General features: G+C 37.7%; 1 protein-coding gene across 3 annotated transcripts in view; it reads right to left on the reverse strand.

Moving 5' to 3' along the window:
* LCLAT1 (lysocardiolipin acyltransferase 1) overlaps nucleotides 1-27351 on the reverse strand; it is a 180824-nt gene that overhangs the window by 101915 nt on the left and 51558 nt on the right. For all 3 annotated transcript variants that reach the window (XM_059188701.1, XM_059188700.1, XM_059188702.1), the window contains 2 exons: nucleotides 15992-16160; nucleotides 6732-6930 (listed from right to left, as the gene is read on the reverse strand). In XM_059188701.1, coding sequence (XP_059044684.1) covers nucleotides 6732-6930; nucleotides 15992-16156 — 364 coding nt within the window. In that variant the 5' untranslated portion in view covers nucleotides 16157-16160. The remainder of the gene's footprint in view (nucleotides 1-6731; nucleotides 6931-15991; nucleotides 16161-27351) is intronic.

Genomic DNA, 27351 nt, shown 5'->3' on the forward strand with positions numbered 1-27351 from the left:
CAGCTTCATTCTTTTGCATATGGCTGTCCAGCTTTCCCAACACCATTTATTCTTCAGTAATGTGTATTTTGTATTATATTCTGGGCTCCTCTGTCATAAATTAATTGCCGATATTTGCATAGATTTAGTTCTAGGTTCTCCATTCTGTTCCACTTATCTGTGTTTGTTTTTATGCCAAGTCTGGTAACTACAGACTTGTAATATACTTTGAAAGCAGGAAGTGTAATGCATCCAGGTTTGTTCCTTCTTTTGCTTTGGCTATTTGGGATCCCTTTTTGGCTCCATTCAAATTTTAGGACTATTTATTTCTGTGAGAAATACCATTGAAATTGTGATAGAGATTGCACTGAATCTGTACATTGCTTTGGGTAGTATGGACATTTTAACAATATTAGTTATTCCAATCCATGAGGACCAATTATCTTCCCATTTGTTTCTTTTCAATTTCTTTCACTAGTATCTTACAGTTTTCAGTGTACAGGCTATCTCACTCCCTTAAATATATCCCAAAGTGTTTTATTCTCTTTAATATAGTTATGAATGAGATTGTTTTCTTAATATCTGATAGTTTATTATATAGAAATGCAACAGATATTTATATATTGATTTTGTACCCTATACTTTTACTAAATTCAAGGTTTTGTATGTATAACATCATGTAATCAGCAAATAGTGACAGTTCTCTTCTTCCTCTAATTTGGATGCCACCCATGCATCCAACCATCCTATATCTAGGACTTCCAATAGTACATTGAATAAAGGTGGTAAAAGGTGGTAAAAGTGTCTTATTTCTGATTTTAGAGGAAAAGTCTCGAGCTTCCAGCTTTTAGTATGATGTGAGGTATGGGCTTATCATATACAGCCTTTATGATATTGAGATACATTTCCTCAATACCCACTTTGCCGAGAATTTTTATCATAAATGGATGCTGAATTCTGTCAAATGCCTTTTGGCATCTATTGAGATGACCTTATGATCTGTATCCCTCATTTTGTTAATGTGGTATATCACACTGGTTGATTTGCAGGTGATATACCATCCCTGCATCCCCCAGAATAAATCCTACTTGATCACGGTGTATAAGTTCTTTAATTTTTTTTTTAAAAATTCTCAGACTGTGGCATTTATTGAGAACAAAACTCTCATCCAAAGGTAAAATGATAACCAAAGGAATCTCTTTTATAAGCATGACTCTTAATGAAAGTCTAGCGAATACTGAAGAGAAGAATAGTTTGCTTTGAGAAACAGCAGTGCATTAAAGCAGCCTGAGGGTAAATGCTACTTCCTTCATGTCATGTATTCTTTTAATTTATTCTTAAGTTCAGTTTGCTCATATTTTGTTTAGAATTTTTCACATCTGTGTTCATCAGGTATACTGGCATGTCGTTTTATTGAGGCATCTTTAACTCGTTTGGTATAAGCATAAGGCTGGCCTTGTAAAATGACTTTGGAACTGTTTCCTCCCATTCCATTGTTTGGAAGAGACTGAAAGAATTGGTATTAATTCTTTAAATGTTTGGTAGAATTCCCCAGGGAAGTCACCTATTCTTGAACTTTTGTTTATTGGGAGGTTTTGGATTACCGATGAAATCTTACTAGTCTGTTCAGATTTTCTATTTCTTCATGACTCAGTCTTGCTAGGTTTTACACTTCTAGGAATTTACCTATTTCTTCTAAGTTGTCCAATTTGTTGACATATAAATATTCATAGCAGTCTTAGATGATCCTTTTTATTTCTGTGGTACCAGTTTTTAAATCTTTTCTTTCATTTCTAATTCTATTTGTGATTTCTTTTTCTTGGGTGATTCTAGCTAAAGGTTTGTCGGGTTTGATTACATCTTCCAAAATTTGATTGTTTCCAAATTGTCTTTTTACTCAGTTTTATTATTTGCACCTGATCCTTGTTATTTTCTTCCTGTACTAACTTTGGGCTTCATTTGTTCCTCTTTTTCTGGTTCCTTGAAGTGTAAAGTTATTTGACATCTTTCTTGTTTCTTGATGTAGACCTTTATCACTATGAATTTCCCCCTCTTAGAACTGCTCTTGCCACAGAGCCCAGAAGTTTTTTATTTTTTGGTATGTTGTATTTCCATTCGCCTCAAGGTATTTTTCTTTTGATTTCTTCTTTAAACAACATACTCCTGAGAAACCAGTTTGTCAATGTCCACAAATTGATGAGTTCTCCAGATTTCTTCTTATAATGGCTTTTAGTTTCGTATTACTGGGATCAGAAAAGATGCTTAATATTATGTCAATCTTCTTAAATTTATTGAGACGCAAACCAAACAAGACTCTGAACTATAGAGAACAAACTGGTTACCAGGCAGAATGCAGGTTGAGGGGATGGGTAAAATAAGAGATGGGGATTAAGGAGTGCACTTGTGTTGAGCACCGGGTATTGTACGGAAGTGCTGAATCACTATAAAACTAATATTACACTGTGTTAACTACCCAGAATTTAAAAAAAGAAAAAAGACTTGTTTTCTGGCCTAACAGCTGACATATACCCTGCAGAATGTTTCCATGTGTTACCTGAAAAGAATATGTATTCTGTTGAATTTGGATGAAATGTTCTGTTATATGTCTGCAAAGTTCATCTGGTCTAACATGTCATTTCAGGCCAATGTTTCCTTATTGATTTTTCTGGATGGATGATCTATCCATTGCTAAAAGTGGGTTTTAAAGTCCTGCACTACAGGGCGCCTGGGTGGCTCAGTTGGTTAAGCAACTGCCTTTGGCTCAGGTCATGAGCCTGGAGTCCCCGAATCAAGTCCCAAATCAGGCTTCCTGCTCAGTGGGGAGTCTGCTTCTCCCCCGACCCTCTCCCCTCTCATGCTCTCTATCTCACACTCTCTCTCTCAAGTAAATACATTAAAAAAAAAAAAAAAAACTTGTAAAAAAGATAATAAAGTCCTGCACTATTACTGTACTGCTATCTTATTAGATTGACCTCTTTATCATTATATAATGACCTTGTCTCTTAATTAGTCTATCTAGCTTTCTTTAGGTTTCCCTGTGCATGGATTCTCTTTTCCATCCCTTCACTTTTAGTCTGTGTGTATTCTTACATCTGAGGTGAGTTTCTTTAGGCAGCATATAGATGGGTCACGTCAGCCACAATGTCTTTTAATTGGAGAACTGAGTCCATGCACATCTAAAGTAAATATTGATAAGCATGCACTTACTGCCATTGTGTTCATTGTTTTCTAGCTATTTTACAGGTCTTTGGTTCTCTCTTCTTCTCTGGTTCCCTTCCTTTATGATTTGATGATTTTCTGCACTGGTATGCTCGAATTCCTTTCTCTCTTTTGTTTTTCTAACTACAACGTTTTGCTTTGTAATTACCAAGAGACTTACATAGACTGTTACAAATATAAGTAGTCTTAAGTTAGTAGCAACTTAAGTTAGAACACATTCTAAAGCTCTACATTTTTACTCTTCCCCTCTTTGCTGTAGCATGACCCACACATGCTCATCATGTTCATTTTTTATTTATATAGTTTAATGTATGTTCTTAAATAAATTAAACATGGACCAGCCAATCAAGCAGCCAATCAAGTTAAAATAGTATATATGACATTAAGAGAAAATTTAATGGTTCCTAAAGCCTGCCTAAACATGTTTGGCTCAAATGTTAATTTCATAGCAAGAGATAAAATATTCTGTACTTAGGTTCGAGTCAAAGTAATACCTAACTGGAGAATGGAGGTTTTAAATATATTACTTATTATATTAAACAGAAATAAAACTTTGGCATTAAATGATAATGCAACTGCTTTTCTTGTACTTCAAATTCATTGTTCCTCCATATGCAGATATAAAATTTTTATTTTACCAGCAACTTCTAGCTTAATTTGCTTTCTTGAAAACCAAGCCTAGTCATTGTATAATCAATATGAAGTTATTCGAGTGAAGACAGTAAGGACTTGTGGAAGAAAGCCATCTAATGAGAAGCCAGAGAGGGAAGGAGGCATGTTTTTTCGATTGTACCAGTCTGGAGTGGAGTTTCTGTCTGACTGACAGTGGAAGGAAAAGAAAACGTGTTGTTTCAAATACCACAGATTCTCATTGTTCTTAACAAATCTTGGTAACTTTCTTGAATAAATGTTCATTTGCTGTATGACCTTGGGACCATCTCGAGAGACTTCGTTGTTTTAGAAATTTTCACCATCTCACTAGGCAGTGGGGTCTGTGGAGCTACTCATGCTGTCATCCTGGAAGCCCCTCTCATGTCATTTATGCCCAGAATGTTTTCTTGGGTTATACTTTTGAGTGTCTTTTTTAAGGGCTCTAATTACATACATCCTTTGACTTCCTTCCATTTCAACTACTTTTTGACAATTTTTTCCCCTCATTTTTCATTCTCTTTGTTTTCCTATACATTTCTGATAGGACTTTGCCTTCTTGTCTTTTTTTTTTTTTTTTTTTTTTAACTTCAATCGATTCCCCTTACATTTTTCTTGTTTTCTTGACTATTATTGTTCTTCGTATTTCTCAAAGTGGTCTTTTTCCCCCCATACTCTTAAATGTTTATTTGATGACATTTCATTTAGTTGACAGTATTGTGTTATAGTGTAGCTTTTGGATTTTTCAGTTCCACCCTCCACCTAAGAGATTTCTTTTATAGATTAAAAAATTATTTTATGGCAGTTTTTTGTAGGTGTATTGGGGGAGGGGGTGAAGAAAGGCTATTATTTTTTGCAAGCTTTTTTATTCCTGCATAATCTTTAATTTCCTCATTTTCCTCACTGCCACACCTCTGTGGGGAGCTAACTCTTCTCTTTGTATCTGACTGACTCTTCTTCAAAAACAATGGTTCTCTGAGGCTGCCTCTTCACATCCCACTGTCTTTCTAATCATTTCCCTATATCATGTGCTGAGAACCATTATGTCCTGACCTGTGTTCAGTATTCTGGAACTTAGTACTAGACTTTTCCTTTTTGAGGATGCTTTAGCTTGTGCTTTTTCTTACTTGTCTGTGCCCCTCTACTCTTAAGCCTTTAGAATTTATTTATCTATAAGACAACTAGAAGGTTATGATATTCTTTATTTCCTAGTCATTCTGAAGAGATGGGTGATCCATGTTTTTATTTCCTGTTTATTTGATCACTTTTTTTAACTCTGAGAAAAATCAGACTGCTGCCATTGTCCTCTAAAAACCTTTGTAAGCAAAAAATAAATAAAAAAATAAATAAAAACCTTTGTAAGAAGACTTTTAATTATGGATTTAATCTCTTTATTAGATATAAAACTGCTTCAATTTTTCTTCACTGTTCAGACAGAATTATCAGTTGCATTTTTTTTCTGTACCTAATTTCCTGATTTCATATAAATTTTCAAACTTACTTGCATAAGTTTTTAATATTCTGTTACTCTATTTTATGTAGAATCAGGAACAATAAACAAGACATCCTCATTCTTGCTACTGGTAACATGTGCCTTCTTTCTTTCTTGATCAGTCCTTTCAGGAAAGTAGCAGCTTTAGAAATACTGGTAAGTTCTTTGACATTTCTGTCATCAAGAACTGAGGTCTGTGGGCACCTGGGTAGCTTAGTTGGTTAAGAACCTGCCTTTGGCTCAGGTCATGATTCTGGAGTCCCAGGGTCGAGTCTGGCATCGGGCTCCCTGCTCAGCTTCTGCTTCTCCCTCTGACTGCCCCCCCACCAATGTTGTTTCTTTCCATTCTCTCTCTCTCAAATAAATAAGTAAAATCTTTACTTAAAAAAAAAAAAAACTGAGGTCTGTCCGCTCCCCCTAGATCTCTGAAGATAGTGACTGCTTCCATCAATAATATACCATGGATGTGACACTATATGAATTCTGAGGTCATAAAATGCCTTGTAGTTTCATGCTAGTTTTATGATATTAACTCTAAAGGAAGTTAGTTGCCATGTAAGAAATCGGACTGTCCTGAGAGTACAAACCTCTTTACTAGTCCATTCTGAGGCCAACACCTACCTTTTTGCCCTCACAAACCCTCAACCATTTCAGTACACTGACAAGGGCATAGTTTGGAAGGCAAAGAATTCAAATAATCAATGTTACGTTGTGTAAACCACAGAAAAAGAGATAAAAGAGATAAAGCTGTCAGGGAGTTTTCCTATACCCCTATGTGAACAGCTGGTTTGAATACAAATTTAGTCTGCTCCCTACCCCATTTCATATTAAATGGAAGAAGGAGATTAAGGTGTAACATGCCATGCTGCAATACCCCTACTTCTCTACCATACAACATGCTGTACTGCTAGGAATTTTAATATCGTATAAAACCAGCAAAATGAAAACTTAAAAACAAAAACAAAAGAAGCTATGGACTGGGAAAGTTCAGAAAATCCCAGCAACTAGTATACTGCTAAGAACCAATCGGTAAGCAATTAATATTTGTTAGATGAATTTGAATGAGTCAGTTCATTTTTTTCTGGCCTAAATTACCACAAGCATTACATACAATAAAAAGTTACTTAACTATTAATTGGTATCCTTCCAAGTGCTGGTCTCTCTGGGACCATATCTACCTCCTTGAAAGGAGCTTCTTTTCTCAACATTAAATATTTCAAAAAAGAGATTAAAACAGTCAGTTGTGCTTGATGTTTTTAGGCTAGTAAGAAAAAATGGGAATAATTTTAATACTTAAGTGGAGTTTAACAAGTTATTCTGTAATTTTAGGGCAGGGGTCAGGAAGTAACATATTAAACGAATGACCAACTTAAAATAATTTGTGATAACCTACCAAATCCAGGAACACTTTTGAGACTAGCTTTGAGGCAAATTTTCTCCAATCTGAGGTAGCTATATCTCATCAGACAGTTCCACAGGAATAGCCAGTCCATTCTTGTCCGATGATTCATGATAATGACACTTCTTTCCCCAGGAACAAATGCATCACCTGTTATAATCACCTTCACACCAAACATGGTCTCCAACAATGCCTAAGGAATAAATAATATAGACATGTAACAATTTAAAGTTATGCTTTCCCATAGATAAATTATATCATGTCCTGTAAATAAACCTGATTTCTAATAAGTCAAAGGCATAGTGTTTCTCAAGATTATTGCTTCTATGGGCACCTGGGTGGCTCACTGGGTTAAGCCTCTGCCTTCATCTCAGGTCATGGTCTCAGGGTCCTGGGATCGAGCCCCACATTGGGCTCTCTGCTCAGCAGGGAGCCTGCTCCCACCTCTCTCTCTGCCGGACTCTCTGCCTACTTGTGATCTCTCTCTCTGTCAAATAAAACTTTTTTTAAAAAAGATTATTGCTTCTATAATAATCTGAAAAAAGAAGTTAATCTCAAAGAATGAGAATACAAAGGCACTGTTTATATTTTTAGTGTTATTAATTTAGGTTTCTGACAGTTTCTTTTTTTTTTTTTTTTTTTATTTAAAGATTTTATTTATTTGTCAGAGAGAGCGAGCGAGAGCGAGCACAGGCAGACAAGAGTGGAAGGCAGAGTCAGACGGAGAAGCAGGCTCCCTGCGGAGCAAGGAGCCCGATGTGGGACTCGATCCCAGGATGCTGGGATCATGACCTGAGCCGAAGGCAGCTGCTTAACCAACTGAGCCACCCAGGCGTCCCCTGACAGTTTCTTAATTAAAGAAATGCTAACTTTCACTGAAATCTTCAGGATATAATTTTACCTTAAAAATAAAAAAGTGTAAAAAAAGAAAGAAAAAAGTGTAAAAGACATGAAAGAAGATTTCACTGTGTAATTTCTTAAGGCTATAGATACATTATTACTTTCTAGAAAGGAAAATCAGGAAATTTAACACCGAGTATAGGGCTGAGGGACAGAAAGTCAAAATTTTCATTTTATACCTTTCTGTATTACGATCTTTTTAAACACATACACATATCTGTTTAGCAATATAAAGGATAAAATAACTATATGTTTATAAACTTCTGCAGCCCCAGTACCCAGTACCTAGAAGATGCTCAAGTATTTACTGAATTTGGAACTTTTCTGATAAGTAGGCACATAAATATTTAGAAGAAAATATATTACATACTGGTTTTGTGGAGGGGAAAAAAAACAGAAAATAAGAAAACCTGATTATTAATTTCAATCTCTTATTTAAATTTTCTAGTAATTTTTAAGTAAAAAATTTACTAGATAAAATATGATTTCACTATTAATGGAAAAAAGGGATTGAAAACCTTTGTGGAAGTACTGAGCACATAAACTGCAGTACAGCATATAACAGAATATGGAGCAATAATGCAAGTAAACGAACTACAGGTATCTACAACAACAGAGATGGCTCACTAGCATAACAGCTGAGAGAAGCAAAACAAACAAAAAGTGCCATATATAAAACTTCCTAAAACAGACCGCAACTAAGATATTTTAGGAGTAAATATATAGCCAATAAAATTATAAAGAACAGCAAGGGAACGACTATCTTATAGCTCAGGTTAGTGCCTGCTTCTATTAAGGAGGAGATGATTGTTACTTCTCAGCCCTCTGGCAAACCACCTACCTTCCAATACTCTAGTTCTTGAACTGGTTGATAGCTACACTCTACTAGATTATTTTAAAGTGTGCATTTATGTTTTACAAACATTGGCTATGTTTGTTGCATTTCACAAAAACAGGACTTCAAAATAAACACAGGACCAAGAAAAAAAAGGCTAAAAGGAATATTAGCTAAGGAAAAGTCAGAAATGTTTTATGTCCAAAGAATTATGCAATCAGAGTGTTAATATCTTAACAGAGTAAAACGATATCCCACAGATCCCATTCAAGTTACTTTCCCAGAGCTGAGATTCACTTTAGGGCATGGGTGTTTAAGCTGACATCAAGTCCTAGAAGTACCCAGATAAAAAAACCGAACACCTCCAAAACGAAACAACACTCCGGCCAATGAACCAGAGTATTCTGCTCCCAAGCCTAAAGGGTCACTCAAATAAATTATAACCCCCACTCCAAAGTCTTGGAAAGTCAAGTCCTAGGTAGACTTCTTGATAGAGATCCACGGCAGAGTCCTCTAGGCTTGGACCTCCAGCCAGAAACTGTCTCTCTCTTTCTAAGTACACAGACCATCAACTCCCAAAATGAATCACTGAATTACATGTCTCAGCCCAGAGGACATGTGTGAAGACACCATCTATGGCTTATTAATTGGGTCCGGCTCCACTTCATTTTCCAAAGGATACTTTACAGTTTTTATAAAAAACTAAAATGCAGGATGCCCTTCCCTTAACTGGTAGAAAGATGAAGTTGACTGTTAATTGTGTGTTGTGCCACATAAAAGAGTCAAAAAATCTTAAAGCCTATAAATCCCAAACCTCAACCCTCACCTTTTAAGTGCAATTTTTAATACATGTATCCCGTGGATCCCAAATGTCAAAATAAATCCAGACTATTTGTCCAGGAGCATATCATACAGCATTCTCTCCCTTGCCATCCAGCACTTCATCAGAATATGCCTGAAAGTTATATATAACCTTTTGGACAGCCTAGATCTCAAACTCACATTAATCATTTGTAATACCAGACAAGACCTATCTAGTCAAGTTATTTACAGCTCCTGCAAAGGCAGAACTACAAATATTTACTACAGAGAGATAAGGTTATAACATGGCTAAACTGCAGAATTCAAATAATTGGATTAAAACTGATTAATAAGATTAAGAACTATTCTAGAAAAAAATGTGAGAATACTGTCTTTTTTCCTAGTCTAGAATAGAAACTAGTATAGAAGAAAAACTAATCTTATAAAATGTAATAATGGTTTATGGAAGCAATTTCTGATGATCTTTTATAGACCACTAATCACTACCTCAAAGTGTTCTACCCTGTCTGAAAACACAAAGATGAGAGGTTCCCCTTCATGATCACAGAGAATCAGTTTTGCCATCATGGCCCAAGCTCTCATTTATCCTTCCGATGAATCTTTATTTAGTCTGAGGTAAAAACAACTCTGTGGCGCTCCCCTTCTTCTAGTCTGCCTGGGCTTTTCAGACTTCACTTAGGCCCAGCTCTTCAAATCCTTAGCTATTTAAAGTCTTGCAATCCCAAACCATTCATCACAGTATCCCTTCTCTTAGTGGCAGTCTAGGTAGAAACTATACCCTGTATCTGTTGAACACCTGTTTTATTCTAGGACTGGACTGTAATCAGCAGGCTGTGGAAGAGACTTGCCTCCTACGTGGGGAGTTATCAAATGATCTCTAACTTCCTAAGTCATGACTAGAGTGAGAGGACAGAACCCCAAATAATTCAGCTACGATTGGACCACTGGAAAGACTCCCAACTTTGAGAAGCAAAAAGTGTTCTGGGCGCATGCAAAGTCTGATCTTGACAACAGTGATTATGCTGAACGAACTGTCTGAAAATGAAATGAATTAAGACCTACACTCCCCGCTGTAGGGATGTACCAAGAGAGAATGGTCACTCTGCAGACTGTTCTGGAAGGAATTCTTACACAGATAGGTTAGACGAGGTGACCTCTAAGTCTCACCTAACTCTAAGATTCTAGAAGATTTTACTGGGGGACCTCATTTAAAATGCAAAATCCTCCTTAAAAATGGTAAGAGAAGAAAAATCTTGTCAATGAAATCATTTTAATGCATAAGAGATGCTTACAAAAAAGATCGCCTTATGATTATTTCAGTGAAGCAGTAATTTGTTTAAATCCATTTACCTAATCTATTATTAGTGAACATTTTTTTTAATTGTTTGGAATTGCTTAAAGTAAAGTACATGTATAGCTGAGAAAAGACTAAATTCCCTCTGAGTAAAAAAAATATATATATATTTGTTTCGAAATAAAAACTTCTTTAGCACCTTGTAAAAGTATGAAATAAAAGATCATAAAAGACACTGACAATTTTTTGTGACTTAGCTGTAAGGCATTCAACTATAAATTTCTTAGCTGAAATACTCTGCTTGATATGCCCTTAATCATAAGCAAGGCAGTGAGTTAAACAGGTAATAGAAATTTTTTCAAATATATACTAATTTAATACTACAGTGATGGTTGTTGAATTCTGCATGTTAAGTTCTCAAAGCAAAAGTCAGGAATAGCTGAAACTGACCACTGAAAATCTCACAGAAATGTACCTCACAGGAGACCAGTACATATCAATAAATCCAGCTCAGTTTTTTTCTAAAGAATGCTAGAACAGCTTTTTCTACCTGACCATCAGATGACGTGATTGGTCTACATGCTATTTAAAACACAAGAATGACACTCAATATAGCACCACTCACATTTCCTCTCACTTTCAACAGGGGTAAGGGTAACCCTAGATTAAAAAAAAAAGAAACACACACACATATTATCTTTCCACTCTTCGCTCATCCACCATGCAGTAGGCATGCACCTGGAGTTGTATGAAGACTTGTACCATAGTGTATGGTGTAATGCTGTGTGACAGTACCAGAACTAAGAGTGACAGCAGAAGCAGCTATGGCAGAATTTGTTTAGTGAAGTCCAGCATTTCTTCCAGAGTAACAGATTTTAGTTATGTACCTAGCTGCCCAGAGGAAAGATGGTATTTCCCGGATGTTATTATAGCCGTCAGCCATTCCCTCCAACAGCATGAGCAAGAGAAACAGGTGCTCTTTGTAATTCACTGATTTAAAGGAAAGCCCTTGCTCTGGATTTCCTCCCAGACCCACTTCCTGCAGAGTGGGGCAAAAAAGTGGTAGTGACCAGTCCCAACCATCTTATTATGCCAGGCTGGATGGAAGGAATCTGAGTCCCTGAATGACATGGGAGCAGAGCTACCCTGCCCACGTGGTCCTGAGGATGAATAAAGTTCTACCTTAATCAAACCACTGTATTCTGAAAAAGCTATATTCACTACCTCATTCGCTCATCAGAATAACACCCTGAGGGAAGTAGGCAGTATTAGAACCCCTGTTTTTCAAATGAAAAGAGAAGTTTAGGGAGGCTAAGTAGTTCCGCCAAGTTCAAATGACTAGAAAGTGGTAAGGTCAGTACTGAAATCAAATGTCTGTACCAATAAGCACTCCACTTATATTGGCTCTTCGAGGAAATAGACTGATTGGACACTAGAGCATGGCAACTGCAAAGATTCCTACCAACATAGTAACTACAAGAAAATTTTCAAAGCCCTTTAGATTTTGGTAGAAGGGTGTAGTCAAAAATGTGATTCGTATTCAAAAGATTATACACTGGAAAAATTAAGACTTTAAATAAAATGTAAAACAATGTATGATCATTATCAAAAAATCATTTACCTCTAAACGTTTTAGAATCAGATACACAGTGCTGAATCAGCAATGGCTCTCAAAAGATCATCTACTCCAGTTTATTTTACAGATGATAAAATAAAAATCTTTAAAAAGTTATATATTAACTTGAAAAAAGCTGAAAGTTTTCAAAATGAAATGTCTCTGGTTTATAGTGACATAAATGAAATTAGTTAACATTCAGGTAGCTTGTAGAGGACTTCTTAGAAATATGTACTTATGACAGTTAAGCTTATGTGAACTGGGCATTCTGTGCTTATTTTACTTAATATAAATATGATATTTGATGGAGAAATACTCATTTTGTAAATAAGTACTACTAGTGGGTAAGCAGCACCACAAAAACGAGTATTCCGTATTAAATGGTCTGTTTGAAAGCCACAATGAAACAATGGACATCATTTTAAAGCTAATTTAAAAATCTACCTCTAAAAAATTCATGGCCTGAGAAGTCACCTTCTGTCATCTAGCAAAGGAGGCAGTCTCTCAGGCAAATGAAAGACAAACTAGTCAAGCTGTGTGTATCTACAACCAGGCAAGATGGCTTAGATAGAACACTATTACCTTCACGAGGTCAGAGGTCCTATCTGTCCAGCTTATCATCACCTTCTAGCAATAGGCTTGGCACATGGTGGACACTTAATAAATATTTGCTGGATGAATGTCCAGGATCCTGCTGATTACTTTTGACATAAACAACAGTTAACAAAACTTACCAAAAAAGTCTTTCCTTCTATTATGAAGGGGAAAAGAATTTTTACATAAATGTATAAGGAGTATCCATACTGATAATATGTAAGAATATTACAAATATTTGATGCAATGTACTTCCTACAGGAGAAAAAAAAAAAATAGGGAAGGTGGCTGTCGCTTCCTGCCCTGAAAACTCACCACTCAGCTAAGTTACAGGAAAATAAGTTTATGATGAATTAACAGATGAGAAAGCTCAGAATGTAATGAAACCAACAAAGATCCCGATATAAATTCTAGAACTTGAAAGTATGGTATTTTAAATAGAGGCAGCAGAAGAGAGGGTCAATGCACCTGGTGACTTGTACAGTAACGTAAGCATCTACCACACCCGCATCTGCAGTCCCAGAAGTAGAGGGGAGACGAAATGGAGCAGAGAAAAAAAAAAAGAAAAAGAAAAAGAAAATATGAGGGAATATAAGCCCCAAACATTCCAAAGTGGAAAAAGCAAAGCTACAGATCTAAGAAGCCCAATGAAACACAGCAAAATAAACAAAGAAAACTAGACCTAGCATATCATCACCAAACTGCTGAAAACAAGCAAAGAAAAAACAACACAACAACAGGGAAAGAAATCTTGAAAGCAGCCAGAAAGGGCTGCAAATACAGGGTAGCTAACTTTTCATCAACAACAGGGAGACCACAAGACAGTAGAACTTTAAAGTACGGAAAGAAGAAAAACTGTCATCCCATAAAGTTCACAGCCAGCAAACAGAATTTCAAAAACAAAGGCAAAATAAAGAAATCTTCAACTAAAAGAAAACAGAATTAATCCACAGGAGCCCTCACTGCAAGACAAGCTAAAGGAAGTTCTTCAGGCTGAAAGGAAATGATACCAGACAGAAACTCTAATAAAGGATAAAGAACACTATAAATGGAAAATACTTAGATAAATATAAGACTATATTCTCTCATACTATTTCTTTGAAAGACACGGGACTAGTAAAAGGGAAAAGCTTTAACACTCACCCTAGAGTTTATTGTGCAAGTGGATGTACCAGGCCAGCAGCAGCAGCACCGAGGAGGCGAGCGAGCATGAAAGCCCTACCTGATCCCGACTCTTCCATTTGACGCAAGGTGGTAAATATGAACTTTGGGTGGACTGTGACCGGCTAAGGGTACATTATGTGGTCCCTAGGTTGTAACTCAATTGTGTTCACAACACACACATATCTCACCATATACATAAGCATTGACATGCATACATACATGTCATTTTCTTTCAAAACAGATGAGGAGAGAATATTGCACAACTCATTTCACATCCTTGTTCCAGGTACTTCAGCAACCTCCGTCTTTGGCTTCTCGAAGGCTTTGTAGGACTATTCCTTACCAACCTTCCTCTTTCACTGCGAGAAATCATGCCACTGAGACTGATTTTATGAGTAGTTAACAGTTTCTCAAAATTTTTTCCCTTGAGGCATGCCCTGGCTTGAAAGAACTCGAAACTTTCTTCTTTTGAAACAGTCAGGAGGTCCCAGTGAACTTCTTACCACTGGAAGGTCAAGTACCATGTGACCCTGGCCAATCCTTCAAGGTTTTCCTATCACCTAAGGCTCTAATGGCAGCAAACTGGATTTAATCTCAGCTCTGCTTATGCATGTGACCTTCAGCAAATCATTTAATTTTGCAAAGCTTCTACCTCTTCTGTAAACTTGGGATAATAGTGGTGCCTGGAATGAAGGCGTCCTCAAGTATTTATTAATAGCACCGTATCTGCCACAGAAGTGCTTAACAGCTATGACCATCATTACCCTTCAACACAATCTTGCAATTCTCCTCCTTAATCTGGATTAAATATGCAACCATACCAGTTATAGTTATTTACCATCGACCAGTTATGCTACGGTCCTTTCTTTGTGTTTATAGATTAAGTGCAAATACAGAAAAGGAAGGGGGAAGAGGAGACGAGGGAGGGACAGGGAGAGATAGGGGACACTACTTTTAGTCGAACGCTATCACATTTCATAAAACACATACCTAAATAATTTTTTTAAAAATTAACCCCTGACAAAGGACAAATTCAATTCTTAAAACTAGTCACCACAGGAATCCTTCTGAAAATATGAAAAGGGTGCACTGTAAACAGCCCCTCATCAAACTCCACCTGAGGAGTCCACAGCTTTAGTGGACATTCCCCTCCACAGATGTGACAAGGGCAGGCTGCCTGAGGGGAAACGTGCAGCACAGCTCAAAAGACAAGGATGGAAAAAGGTCCTTCAGCAACTGAAAGCAGAGGAGTCCCTCTTGGTATATCCTCATCACCCCCACCATGGCTGTCCATAAACCCAGTAACATTAAGTTCTAGCTGTTGCTCAGGAAAAAAAAGGAGCAGAACAGCCTCAGGAAATAGAGCCTATTGAAGATAAAGGCAATGTATGGTGTCACTCCACTTTTGGAGAAGGCACTACTGACTAGCAGCCACAGGGAAGGGCCGAAGCAGCTTCAATCCGGACGAGGGAGGAGGATGGACGGGAACCCTACAGGGCGGTGCCAAGCTCAGAATCACAGAGCTGCGCTCAGAGCTCCATGCACTGACCTTGCAGAGAATACCTGTCTATTCCAAGAATCTATTATACATTTTGTGCGTTCTTTTACCTTGCAGGTGTTGTCACTCTAGCCCTCAGATGGGAAACCACTTTATTATTAAATTCTGTTTTAACTGAGAAGAATTAAATCAATCACATCAATATCAAAAGTTCAAAAAAATAGTGTATCTAATGTTAATTTTTGCTATTATTTTGTAAAATAAATGGCAATACAAAACTAATTATGTAATCATTTTCGATGAAGGAAAATAAACTTCATGAGGAATATAAAAGAAGCTTTTAATTTTGGATACGATTCTTAGATATTTTACTTCAAGGACATGAATTATATTTAATTCTCTCTAGTTCCTGTATTTCCTCCAGAAAGGATTTATGTTTATTTTAACATCTGACTAAATCCACCTCTAACAAAATAAAAACTGGTCAGCTGGGCTACTTTGGTCCCGTCTCCTTATCTGACATGTGACTTACCACGGGCAGCGTGAGCCAGGTTGCCACAAGGCGGTTGTTGATCCAACGATACCAAGATGGGCTTACAAGCATCAAAGGTAAAAAGGGGCCCAGCATGAAAATGCTTCCAAAAAAGCTTCCGCAAAACAGAATGAGTATAAAGTAAATCCCTTTCCATGACACCATGATTCTGAAAGATACAAAAAAAAAAAAAAAAAAAAAAAAATGTATTTTGTTATTATACATGTAACTGCTCAAATTGAAAAACATAAAATAATCTTTGAATACAGGGCTAAAGAAAAGGCTCGAATAAAAAATATAAGAGCTCCAATACCATAAAGGTGACCCTCATACATGTCCTACAGATCTAACAAACTTCCAGGACACTAGAAATCAATATAATCAATATTATCAGAATAAACGTCTAACCTTTAAAACAAAAAAAAGGCTGTCAAATATACAAATATACAATAAACAAATATATTTGTTTTTTTAACTGGTTATTAGTATTAACAAAAAACTGTAGAAGTTACTCATTACAAACCTTAAAATATTCCAAAATTTTTTATATCCTACTATAAAAAGTAGACTTAATGGACCAAGAATTACAGAACATCTTCCTAAGACTGACTTTGCCTAAAAGGGTTGGCAATTTTATAGTACACTAAATTTTTTTAAAAACCTAGAAATATTAATCCTTCACATTAGAACCTAAAAGTAGTATCTTTAGGCAACTCATCTTAAACTGGTTTTTTTGTTTGTTTTTTTATAAGCTGAAAGATAAAGCAGAAGTCAGACTCCTCGCTTTCCTAAACTATTTGCCAAAAGATTACTTTCAGGGTCTTCATAACCAGAAACACTTAGAATTGACATTTTAAAATAAACTGTTGGAAACACAGTTTAAAATAAATAATCACACATTTGATTTTATAACCTAAACTACAATAGAGCAAAAATATAGTTTGCCTCGGTATAATAAAACTGTTAGAATCATTAAAATTATGAAAACAATAATGGCTTTAAAATTTTTATATTACAAAAGGTATTCCAGTGGTCAAAACCTGTGATTCCTTTTAAATATTCAGAACAGGCAACAAATAAAATTTCAAATGTCAAAGTGCTTTCATAAATGTCAGACAAATAATAAAACAGGTCGAATCCCTTAACACAGACTCAAGTTTATCCGGGCATGGAGTAGTTTTTTTAAACCTCTACCAGCACTTGACAGTATGCGTACAACATCCTTCCAAGTACAAAGAGAATGAATATCTGAGAACTGGATTTCTGCTAAACTCTCGATCTAAACTTCTGAGGGTGGAAAGAAAGACCGCTGAAGAGCAGGGGCCCAACACTTGACTCGCCCAGGGCCCAGGACGGTGTTTGCTACTCCGCACCCTCAGCCTCGCTTTCTGAGGCCCTTTGCACGGAAAGAAGACACTTGGGCAGCTTGTCCCCAGTCTTTATGGGAAAGCTTTTTTAAAACCAGAGGGAAAAAAAAAAAAAAAAAAAGACAATCCACAGTGCTGCTCCTTTACCTGAAACCCTCTAAGAACCTCTGTTGCTCTGTTTGTCTCTGCCCACAAGCCCTTCACTAGCTGTCTGGACACTTACCCCTAATCTCCCTGAAAAGCTGGGCTCACACCCCCTCTGTTCATATCCAACAAAGCCTCAGACATGCTTTTTCCTTGCTTATTAAACTATTTGTCATCTGATGTGATTAAGCTCCTTTAACTATGTATATTGTAGTTCCTTTAGATACTGATATCATCTAATAAAATCTTTTCATTTTATAGCGATAAAGGGGAGAACGAGAATCACGATGACTTGCTTTCCTAAGTCCCCCTAACCAGCTGATAGATCAAGTCTTTACTGCCTTCCACTCTCTACCAAGATACGACGTCACCTCCCTCCCACTGAGGGGCTGGGAATCAGAAACCTGAGTCAGCTTCTAAACACATATGTAAACACAGGCGCAGATAATAAAAAGACGTGTCCCATGAACATACTGGGGTTACTCAGGCCAAGTCTAACCTAAAATTACTTTTCCATTCAGTTCCTGGTTTCCCTAGAGAGGTTTCCCTAACCTCTGGATCATTTGTTCAATGACTCAATAAACACACAAAGATTCCTACTGTGGGCACAAGGCCCTGTGCTCGTCAGTTGGGGACAACACTGTGGGTATGACACGCCAAGCTCTCATAAACCTCGCAGTCTCTCAATCGCCTTCTCAGGAACCCTTCCCTGGCTCTGTATTTAAATCCAACTCCATTCTGCCTACTTCCAACTCTCACAGGTATCACAGATAACCACGGTTAACAATTAGGACGGCTACACACTTACTCAGAATTGCTAAAATTGAAAAAGACAAAACAAAATAGAAAAGTTGGCGATACCAAGTGCTAACGAGGATGCTGCAGAGTAAGAGTTCGCACAGACTGAGGGCGGCAGGCAACGTCCCATGCGCGCTCATAATACAACCCAGCAACCCCACTACTGAGTGTCCAGGACAGATGAAAATTTACGGCAACATGAAAACCTGTATACCACTGTTCACAGCAGCTTATTCATTTCATAACCACCAAAAACTGGAAGCACCCCAAACGGGGAGCAAGGTGGGGGTGAGAAGATGGGTTAACAAACCCACAGCCCAGACACCTATAGTTTCTTACTCAGGAAGGAAACTTCCTTTCCTTCATAAAATGTCCTTATGTAATCACCTCACAGCTGAAACAGTAACTAGCCTTGCTCCCAGAGTCTAACAGGTAGATTAAGAAACAGCTGCCATTCCACCGGCTGCACACCACAACAGAGGATAGAGCAGGGCATGCCAGGTGTGGTAAGACTAGAGCAAAGGAAGGCCAGAGGAACTCTGTTAAAAGGGATTTTAAAAATGCATTGGATTCTTGGAGGATGTGAGGTTGGGGAAGGTAAAGATTATTCCAGGTAGTAAAACAAAACATGCAGAGTCACGGAAATTTGAAACAGCACCACTTAAGCAGGGGATTATAACTCATCAGATATTCATGAGATACAATGTACACAGTGGGGAGCTCCAAGAGTCACCACAGCACAGGTCCTAGGGACAAAGTACACACCCAGGCCTGGAGAGCCAACAACACCACCTCTGACATGTCTCCAAGAAAAAACCTAAGGCCTAGGACTCCTATTTTGGGATAAGAGCTAATGGTGCATATAGGCATCGATGCAAGGAGTGAATGGATTGGTTTTGTTAAAAACTTAAAGCAAAGAGCTTCTTTTCCCTTTAAAACTGGCGGTACATGGAATTTGTTGGCAAAAACCTAGCATTGACAGATGCTGGTAGCAGAGTGGTCTGTGAGCCAAGACCATCTGACCCAGCTCCCACAAAGCAAGAGTCTGATGATCATGACCACATCACTTAATCTGGATGCTTACAGATGGGGAGGCTGGAGAAAATTCTTGAAAGCCTACCTTTTGAGCATCTAATATTTGCCAGGCACTTTACAGAAGGCTCTTGGCAGTGACATATTCAATGCCTGCAGATTCAATCATTCATGAGCAACTAAAAGGTCCTTAACATGTAAATACTCCAAAATTTTCCTGAAACTCAAAATTTGATTACTCTAAGACTGGGTTAAAAAAAAAAAAAATCATTTAGGTAGTAATAATATCTGGTCAACGGTCCAATATCCGAACCTCAGTGGCCCTTTATTCTATTTTTACTTACCTCATAAGCACAAGGTGGGGCAAATTAGATGCATAGTGGAGTCAAAAAAGTAAGGTATCAACAATATCAGTGGTATTTACAGCTAAAGAGTAAGGGACTTGGTTCCCTAATACTGTCCATACTGACAGAGGAGAGGTAAGGAACCTCTAACCAGGGGCGCTCCCAGAAAATGCAGTGGACGAACGGGTACCAGTAAAAAAAGTAAATGAGTGATGAAAGTGACAAAGAGTTATTAAGCATACTGTTTAGGCCTTATCTTCTCTGAAGAAAGTAAAACTAGCCTTCTGGACTAGGGGATACACAGTGGGAATAAGTAACCACACACATAGAGAATCCTGAACCTGAGACCCAGCCTTTCCTCACTGGGCTTTCCAGGGGCTGGGAACAAGATTTCAGTCCTACTCCAGCACTCTCCCATAAAATTTCCTGCAGTGATGGAAATGTTCAGTAGCTGTGCTGTCCAGTATGACAGTCACACTCTGTGTGGCTAATTCAGCCGAAGAACCACTCATTCAACATGGTGAGTGGCCACTGGACCAAACAGCAGAACTCTAGGCAGACTACTGGAACGCACTTCTCTGCAGAGCTGATAGAACTGTGAAGAAAGATGAAATACAGAAGCACTGAGGGCTCCTGAATAAATAGTCCACCTAAATCACCCTCTAGTGAGGCCCAGAGTTCATGGAAGCTTCACCTACATACAAACTCCTAATTGGCTTAAGTCCCCTATTTTTTATTGTGAGCAGATAATGAGCCATCAGAGAAAGGCCTTAACCATGACATTAAAGACTAAGAAGAAAGTATACTTGAGGGAAAAAAACTATTCAAAAAGAAGAAAACTATCTTTAACATTTCAGAAAGACATATACTGCTTCTAGTAAACAAAAACATGTTCTTCGTTAAATAAAGAAAGGAAACATTCAGAAAACAAAGGAGCTGCTGGAAGTTAACAACATAGCGATGTTTAGGAAAAATTAAACACTCAAGAGTTGGAAAATAAAGCTGAGGAAATCCCCCCAAAAGTCAAGACAATAAAGAGCTGGGAAGTAAAGACAGTATTAGAGGACCAAGACAAGACAGGAGGTCCCATATGCAAATCATGAGTGCTAAAAAGAGAGAAGCGAGGAACTGAAGAAATCAGCAATAAAATAATTCAAAAACTTCTCTCAAACTGGTGAATGTGACATTCCACATTATCAGGGCCTGCTCACCAAAGGACAGCACTGTCACTTTCAGGACAGGGAGACAAAAGGACACTCTACAAAACATCTACAGAGGATATAAACAGGTGCAAAGGATCAAAACTTAGATTGGCTTTGGACTTCTCAGTAGAGATAGATCTCAACAGCAATCCCAGAAGCAGGATGAAAACAGAACAATGCCTACAAAATTCTCAAGAAAATTATTCCATCTAGCCAAATGTAGGGCTAGTAGAACAGTATCATCATACATGCAGAATCTCAAAATAACCTCCCATACAATCTTTTTTCAAGAAACTATTTGATGATGAGTTTCCTAAAGGAGTAAACAAAGAGATGAAACATGGGAAATAAGAGATCTCACAAAGGTGAGAGATCAAGAGAACCTCCAAGATGAAGGAAGACCCTAAGATGATAATCAAGCATAAGACAGAGAAGGTATCCAGTCCAAATAAGGGATGGCTGGCTTAAAAGAAAGACCCTCTGAAAGCTGTTATCACCAAATTCCTTGCTCCTAAGCAGACTATCTTTTTGAACCAAGGACAGAATACTCGTATGAACATTGACACAGATTCTAATCTACACTTGGCTTCTTAAACACATTCTGATAAAATTCCGACAGGCCAGCTGATGACACTCATTTTATCTACTGTAAGTACTCTGCTTTGACCTACTCCTGAGAGACAGAGGGAGGGCATGGAGAATTAGGAGCAGAAAATATATTCCTACCCGAGAGCCAGAACCTGCAGAGTTTAGCCAGATGCCATGACTGTGGTGAGCCATGGACTGTGGTTTTTTAGGACTCATTTATGCATGAATTTGCCCACGACCTTCCCCAGAAATGGATCTGGTCAATGCTCTGGGACACTCAGATCAGGCTACTACCTAGAGATTCTGTACCTCTAGAAGCCTTCATCTAATGACAGATTATGCTTACTTCAAATGCATACACACACACACACACACACACACACACATTGAAGAATATACACACAGGCGATGAAATTTTAAAGAAAAATAATGACTAACATAAAAGAATAATAGTTGTCATAGGGGGAGCACAGGAGACTTCTAATACTGGCAATATTCTATTTCTTAAGCATCGTGCTTACTTATATGTTCACCAATAATGACACTTAGAATAATGTTCTTTATCCACTACTCTTGCAAGCTAGATGAATACTTCACACCCAGACACAATCACACTGATTTAGTTCTTTCATAAACATAAGTGGAAATATGTTTGAGCTAATTAATTTCTTTTAAATCCAGCAAAATTTTTAAATCCCTAGATGCCTATTAATTTGCATGACCTGATTCGGATGAACATTTCTGCGTTTTTCAGAATTTAGTAACATACACACATCTGTCTTGCTTGATGAAATGGTTTGCTGCTTAATTCCCCAATGAGAACTGTATTTGTTCTCTTTTCGAGTCTCAAAAGAAACTCATGGCTAAATTTAACATTCAATTCCAGAAGCAAAGATCTGAGTTATTATTATTTCTTTCTCCTCTTATAATCTTTTTATTCTCACTGGTATTATCATATATGTCTTTTATCCTTTTAGGCAGCAGACTACTAAAAAAAAAATAAATTTAAAAGACTGTCACCATTGGTAACCTTATTCGCCTTTACTTATTTTACTTAAAAAGACTGGTGTTTACTATAGTGTTAAGAAATCACTAGATATCTTAAGAATTTATGTTCAAGATAAGCTGAAGATAAAAAGGTATACTTTTATTTTTTTTTTAAGATTTTTCTTTATTTATTCGACAGAGATCACAAGCAGGCAGAGAGGCAGGCAGAGAGAGAGGGGGAAGCAGGCTCCCCGCAGTACAGAGAGCCCGACACGGGACTCGATCCCAGGACCCTGAGATCATGACCCGAGCTAAAGGCAGAGGCTTAACCCCCTGAGCCACCCAGGCACCCCGAAAAAGGTATACTCTTTTAATAAGCAAATTACTAAAAGGCACAAATTAACAAAAATAAGCCGAAGAGAGAGAACATATAACACCTTTCCATATCATCTCAGCATTCATGAGGCAGGCAGAGGAAGCTGAAAGGATAACATACAAAGTTTGCTCTGGTACATTTACCTGTTTGGGAAAAGGACACAGATGACAACAGGAAAGAGAAAAACTACAGTTTCACTCTTCCTAAAGCAGCTCAAAACAACTGATATTCTCCCAGATACTAGAAGAAGGTGCAAGGTAAGTAAGCATTCTGGTTAAGATCATCTAGTTAGATGAAATAAAACCACAGTTTACCTATTCTAATAAACACAAGAGACAGTTCGAGAAAAGATGGGGTCAAACCTCAGTTAGATCTACTCAAAATGAAGCAAGAATAACTTTCAACAATCAACTGGATTTCAGTAAACAAGTCTGCTAACTCCCTTTGGTGGGGAGAGGGTCCACTGAGAGTTCTCAGCACCACACAAGGACATCTAGTTAAAATAATACAATTTTCTCTTGTTAAAGTTTAGTGAGAAGATGGGGTGCTTGGGTGGCTCAGTGGGTTAAGCCCTTGCCTTTGGCTCGGGTCATGATCCCAGGGTCCTGGGATCGAGTCCCACATCGGGCTCTCTGCTCAGCAGGGGGCCTGCATCCCTCTCTCTCTGCCTACTTGTGATCTCTTTAAAAAAAAAAAAGTTTAGTGAGAAGAAATTATCTGTGTAAATACTCAAACATAATTCTCTAAATCCTGATGCAATTCACTTACTTAAAATGTATTTAAAAGTTAACACCTAGAAAGAAGCAGAGAGTACATACTGTATGATTCTATTTATCTAAAGTTCAAAAACAGAAAAAATAGACTATAAGATTAGAAGTAACATTAATGGTTATCTGGGAGGTACAGAGCAGTAGTGACTGGAAGGGGCACCAGAGGGCTTCAGGAATTTTAGTTATACTCTGTTTCTTGATTTGGGTGCTGGTTACATGTGATGTATTCACTTTATTAAATTCAGTGAGCTATACATTTGTAATGTATGTACTTTTCTGTATGTATATTTTAATAATATTTACGAAGAAATATTTACCAAAAACTGTCATATATGCAGTAATTTAGATACCTTATAGGTAATTGTTTATATGTATGCAGTCCTCAGGAAGAAAATACAAATAGTCAATACACATAAAGAAATGCTCCGGGCCCCTGGGGGGCTTAGTCAGTTGCATGTCCAACTCTGGTTTCAGCTGGGATTGGGATCTCAGGGTTGTGGGATCAAGTCCACGTGGGGCTCTGTGCTCAGAAGGGAGTCTGCTTGAGATTCTCTCTCTCTTCCCCTCCCCCAGCTTGTACATGCACACATGGGATTGCGCTCTCTCTCTCTCTCTAATATAAATAAATTTTAAAAAAAGAAATGCTCAACCTAGTCTCAAGAAAATGCAAATTAAAACAAAATAACCATTTTTTTTCTCACTAGATTGGCAAAAATGTCTGTTTTGCCTTTGATATTCTAAAAATCATTTGTTGGTCTTTCCTCTTATCACTAGAAGTATAAATTTCAGAGGACAAACTGATGAGTTATAGTAACACATATAAGCTATAATAATTTTGAATATATCTGCCATCATGAATTCCTTCTCAGTATTTACCCCAGAGAAATACTAAACTGCATGTACAAAGATGCTTCACCACAGCATTGTCTGTAAGCAAAATAACAGAAACAGAAATGTCCACTGATGGGGGAAGGGTTAAACAGTGGTGCAGCCAACATTAGGAAACACCAGGCAGCAGGTAGAAAGAATGAGATCAAGCTGTCTTTTCTAAATTGAACAATTCTCCAAGATGTATTGCTAAGGAAAAAGACTATGATACCATTTCTGAAAGAGAGGAGCCACACCCCTAGAAGAAAAAAACTCTAGGCTATATGATTTATATAAATGAATGTAAAGACACATAAGTATGTCTGTAAGGACACAGGTTTCCATGGCCATCTCCATGAAGATGGTAGAGGCTGTGACTAAGGATGGTAGTTAAGGAGAAACAGACCTTTCTGTAATGTTTTAAAAAGAGACATTTCCATTTGATACTCACATACAAAAAAAAGAAAGAAGGGGGAAAGGGAAACAGAAGAGGAGGAAGGAAAAAGGCAGCAATGTCAACGTCAGGGTAGCCAAAGTCAGTCACCTTGTCAGTCATGTCAGTAATGCCTGGTGCTCCATGGTCCCGTAATCAAAGTTAAAATGATTAAATGCTGAGGTAGAAAAACCTCTCAGCATTACTGCTTGTCATACTTCAGACTCAAATTTTCATAAATTAAAAGCCACAATTAAAGACATACATTGAGATAGGAATGATAAAGTACTCCGGGTAAATCAGAAAGGCACAGAGACCCCCAAAAGTCACTCAAAACCACCATCTATTTATTTTATAGCATTTATCTTTGTTAACTTGAAGTTTAAGCTCCTCTTCTGTTGTTCTCTTCATGAGACAGAGAGCTAACCAGTAAAATGTGCAAAGAACTAAGCGATAGAAGTCCACAGCTGTCAGAAAGCAAGCAAGGAGTTTCCTGAAACTCTTCATATACACAAAATACGAGCCCATGAATATATGTGTATAAAAATCTCATGAGGATGAAGTTCTAGCAGAAAGCAGCTATTTTAAAAGTTTCTAAAAACAGAATGTTCACTTCTGACTCTCCCCATGGCTACTTTAATCAAAAGCATACTCTTAAAAAGACAGAAAAAGGAAGAAATTAAAATAGCTGTCTAAATATACCAAGTTATTTTGATCATTTAATTCTGATCATTTAAACAGGAATAAGTACCAATTAGAGTCATTCCAGTCATTAAAAACTCATATAAAATAATATATGCGCTATTAAACACTAACCATCTTCAGGCAAGGTAGTACGAAGAATAGTGCCTTTACCCTCCTCGGCCCTATCATCTAGGTTGAAAGAGAGGACACATTTGAAAAGACGGGAGGGAAGCAATACAAGAAAGTATATACTAAATGCCAAATTCATGAAAAATCAGTAAATTCAACAACCAGTTTGTAAAATCTTGTAAGTCTAGAGCTAGACTTAAGATCACTGAGCTTTAAACATCTTTCAATTTCACAGATGATCCTCTTGCTATACCGATGAATAAAGTGGGGAGCAGAAAGGCCTGACCCGCTCTTATAGTGGGCACAGCAGGTGGTGCTGAAGCTAGGCTAAGACCTCCGAACTCCAGTCACCAGCTAGCTCAGTGTTCTTTCCATTAGACAAGAATCATAGATGGCTAAGGCAACCAACTAAAACATGAAGAAGGAATTAGGTGCAAGCGAGGGCTGGGCTTAGAAGAAGGATACCAGTCAGTCAAGCTAGGACAAAAAGAAAGGCAAACAGGCTACCTCTCAACAAAATTCTTCATGGTGCACACCGTGCAGTGACTGGGTTAGTCATGAGAATGTTTTTGAAAGTCTCAGGATTTCTGTTGGGTTTTGTTTCTTCCAAATTGTTTCAAACAAAATGAATTATTAACAGCAAGCATTTTTTTAAATGAAAATGCCACTAATTTTTTTTCTGTGTAAATGGCAAGCCCACTTATCATATTTGAACAGTTTCCTGTTGTTATATGAGCTTTCCTTGTAAGATATAAAGTTAAAACCACGTACACCCACGCTAAGTGGAACACTACTATATGAAACCCTTTCAGAAAGACTGGTTAGTACAACTCTCTTATACCTCCTATCTGATATTCAGGAGACTATCTCTGGGTCAAATTACTTATTATAGTCCTCAGAATGTTACAGTAGCACATAAAGCAGCAACTCCACTCCCAGATATATATACACCTACCTGCAATGAAAATACATGGCCACATAAAAACAGATGCAGTGCCATTCGTAAGTCAAAAGTGGAAACAGCCCAAATGGGTCCTTCATTTGATAAAGGGATAAACAAAAGGGGTTTGGCCATCAACAGAAAAGAAATGAAGCACTGGATACATGCTACATCACAGACAACTTTGAAAATCTTAATGCTCAGTGAAAGAAGCCAGTCACAAAAGTCCACATATAGTATGACTTCATCTACATGAAATGTCCAGAAGAGGCAAATCTATTGAGATAAAAAGTAGATTAGTGGTCCCTAGGGCTGGAGGCAGGTAGAACGGGAATGACTGCTAATGAGTATGAAGTTTGTCTGGGGAGTGGGGGGTAGAAGAAATTCTGAAATTAGACAGTGGTGATGGCTGCACAACTGAACATTCTAAAACCACGGCCTTGGGGTGCCTGGGTGGCTCAGTTGTTAGCCTTCTGCCTTGGCCCAGGTCATGATCTCAGGGTCCTAGGATGGAGCCCCACATGGGGCTCCCTGCTCGGGGGGAGGCCTGCTTCTCCCTCTCCCACTCCCAATCCCGCTGCTTGTGTTCTTTCTCTCGCTGTGTCTGTCAAATAAATAAATAAAGACTTTTTAAAATAAAAAAGAAATAAAACCACTACCTTGCATGCTACCCTTGAAATGGGAGAACTGTACAGTATG

The sequence above is a fragment of the Mustela lutreola genome, chromosome 9 (genome assembly GCF_030435805.1).
Source record: "Mustela lutreola isolate mMusLut2 chromosome 9, mMusLut2.pri, whole genome shotgun sequence".
Classification (NCBI taxonomy): domain Eukaryota; kingdom Metazoa; phylum Chordata; class Mammalia; order Carnivora; family Mustelidae; genus Mustela; species Mustela lutreola.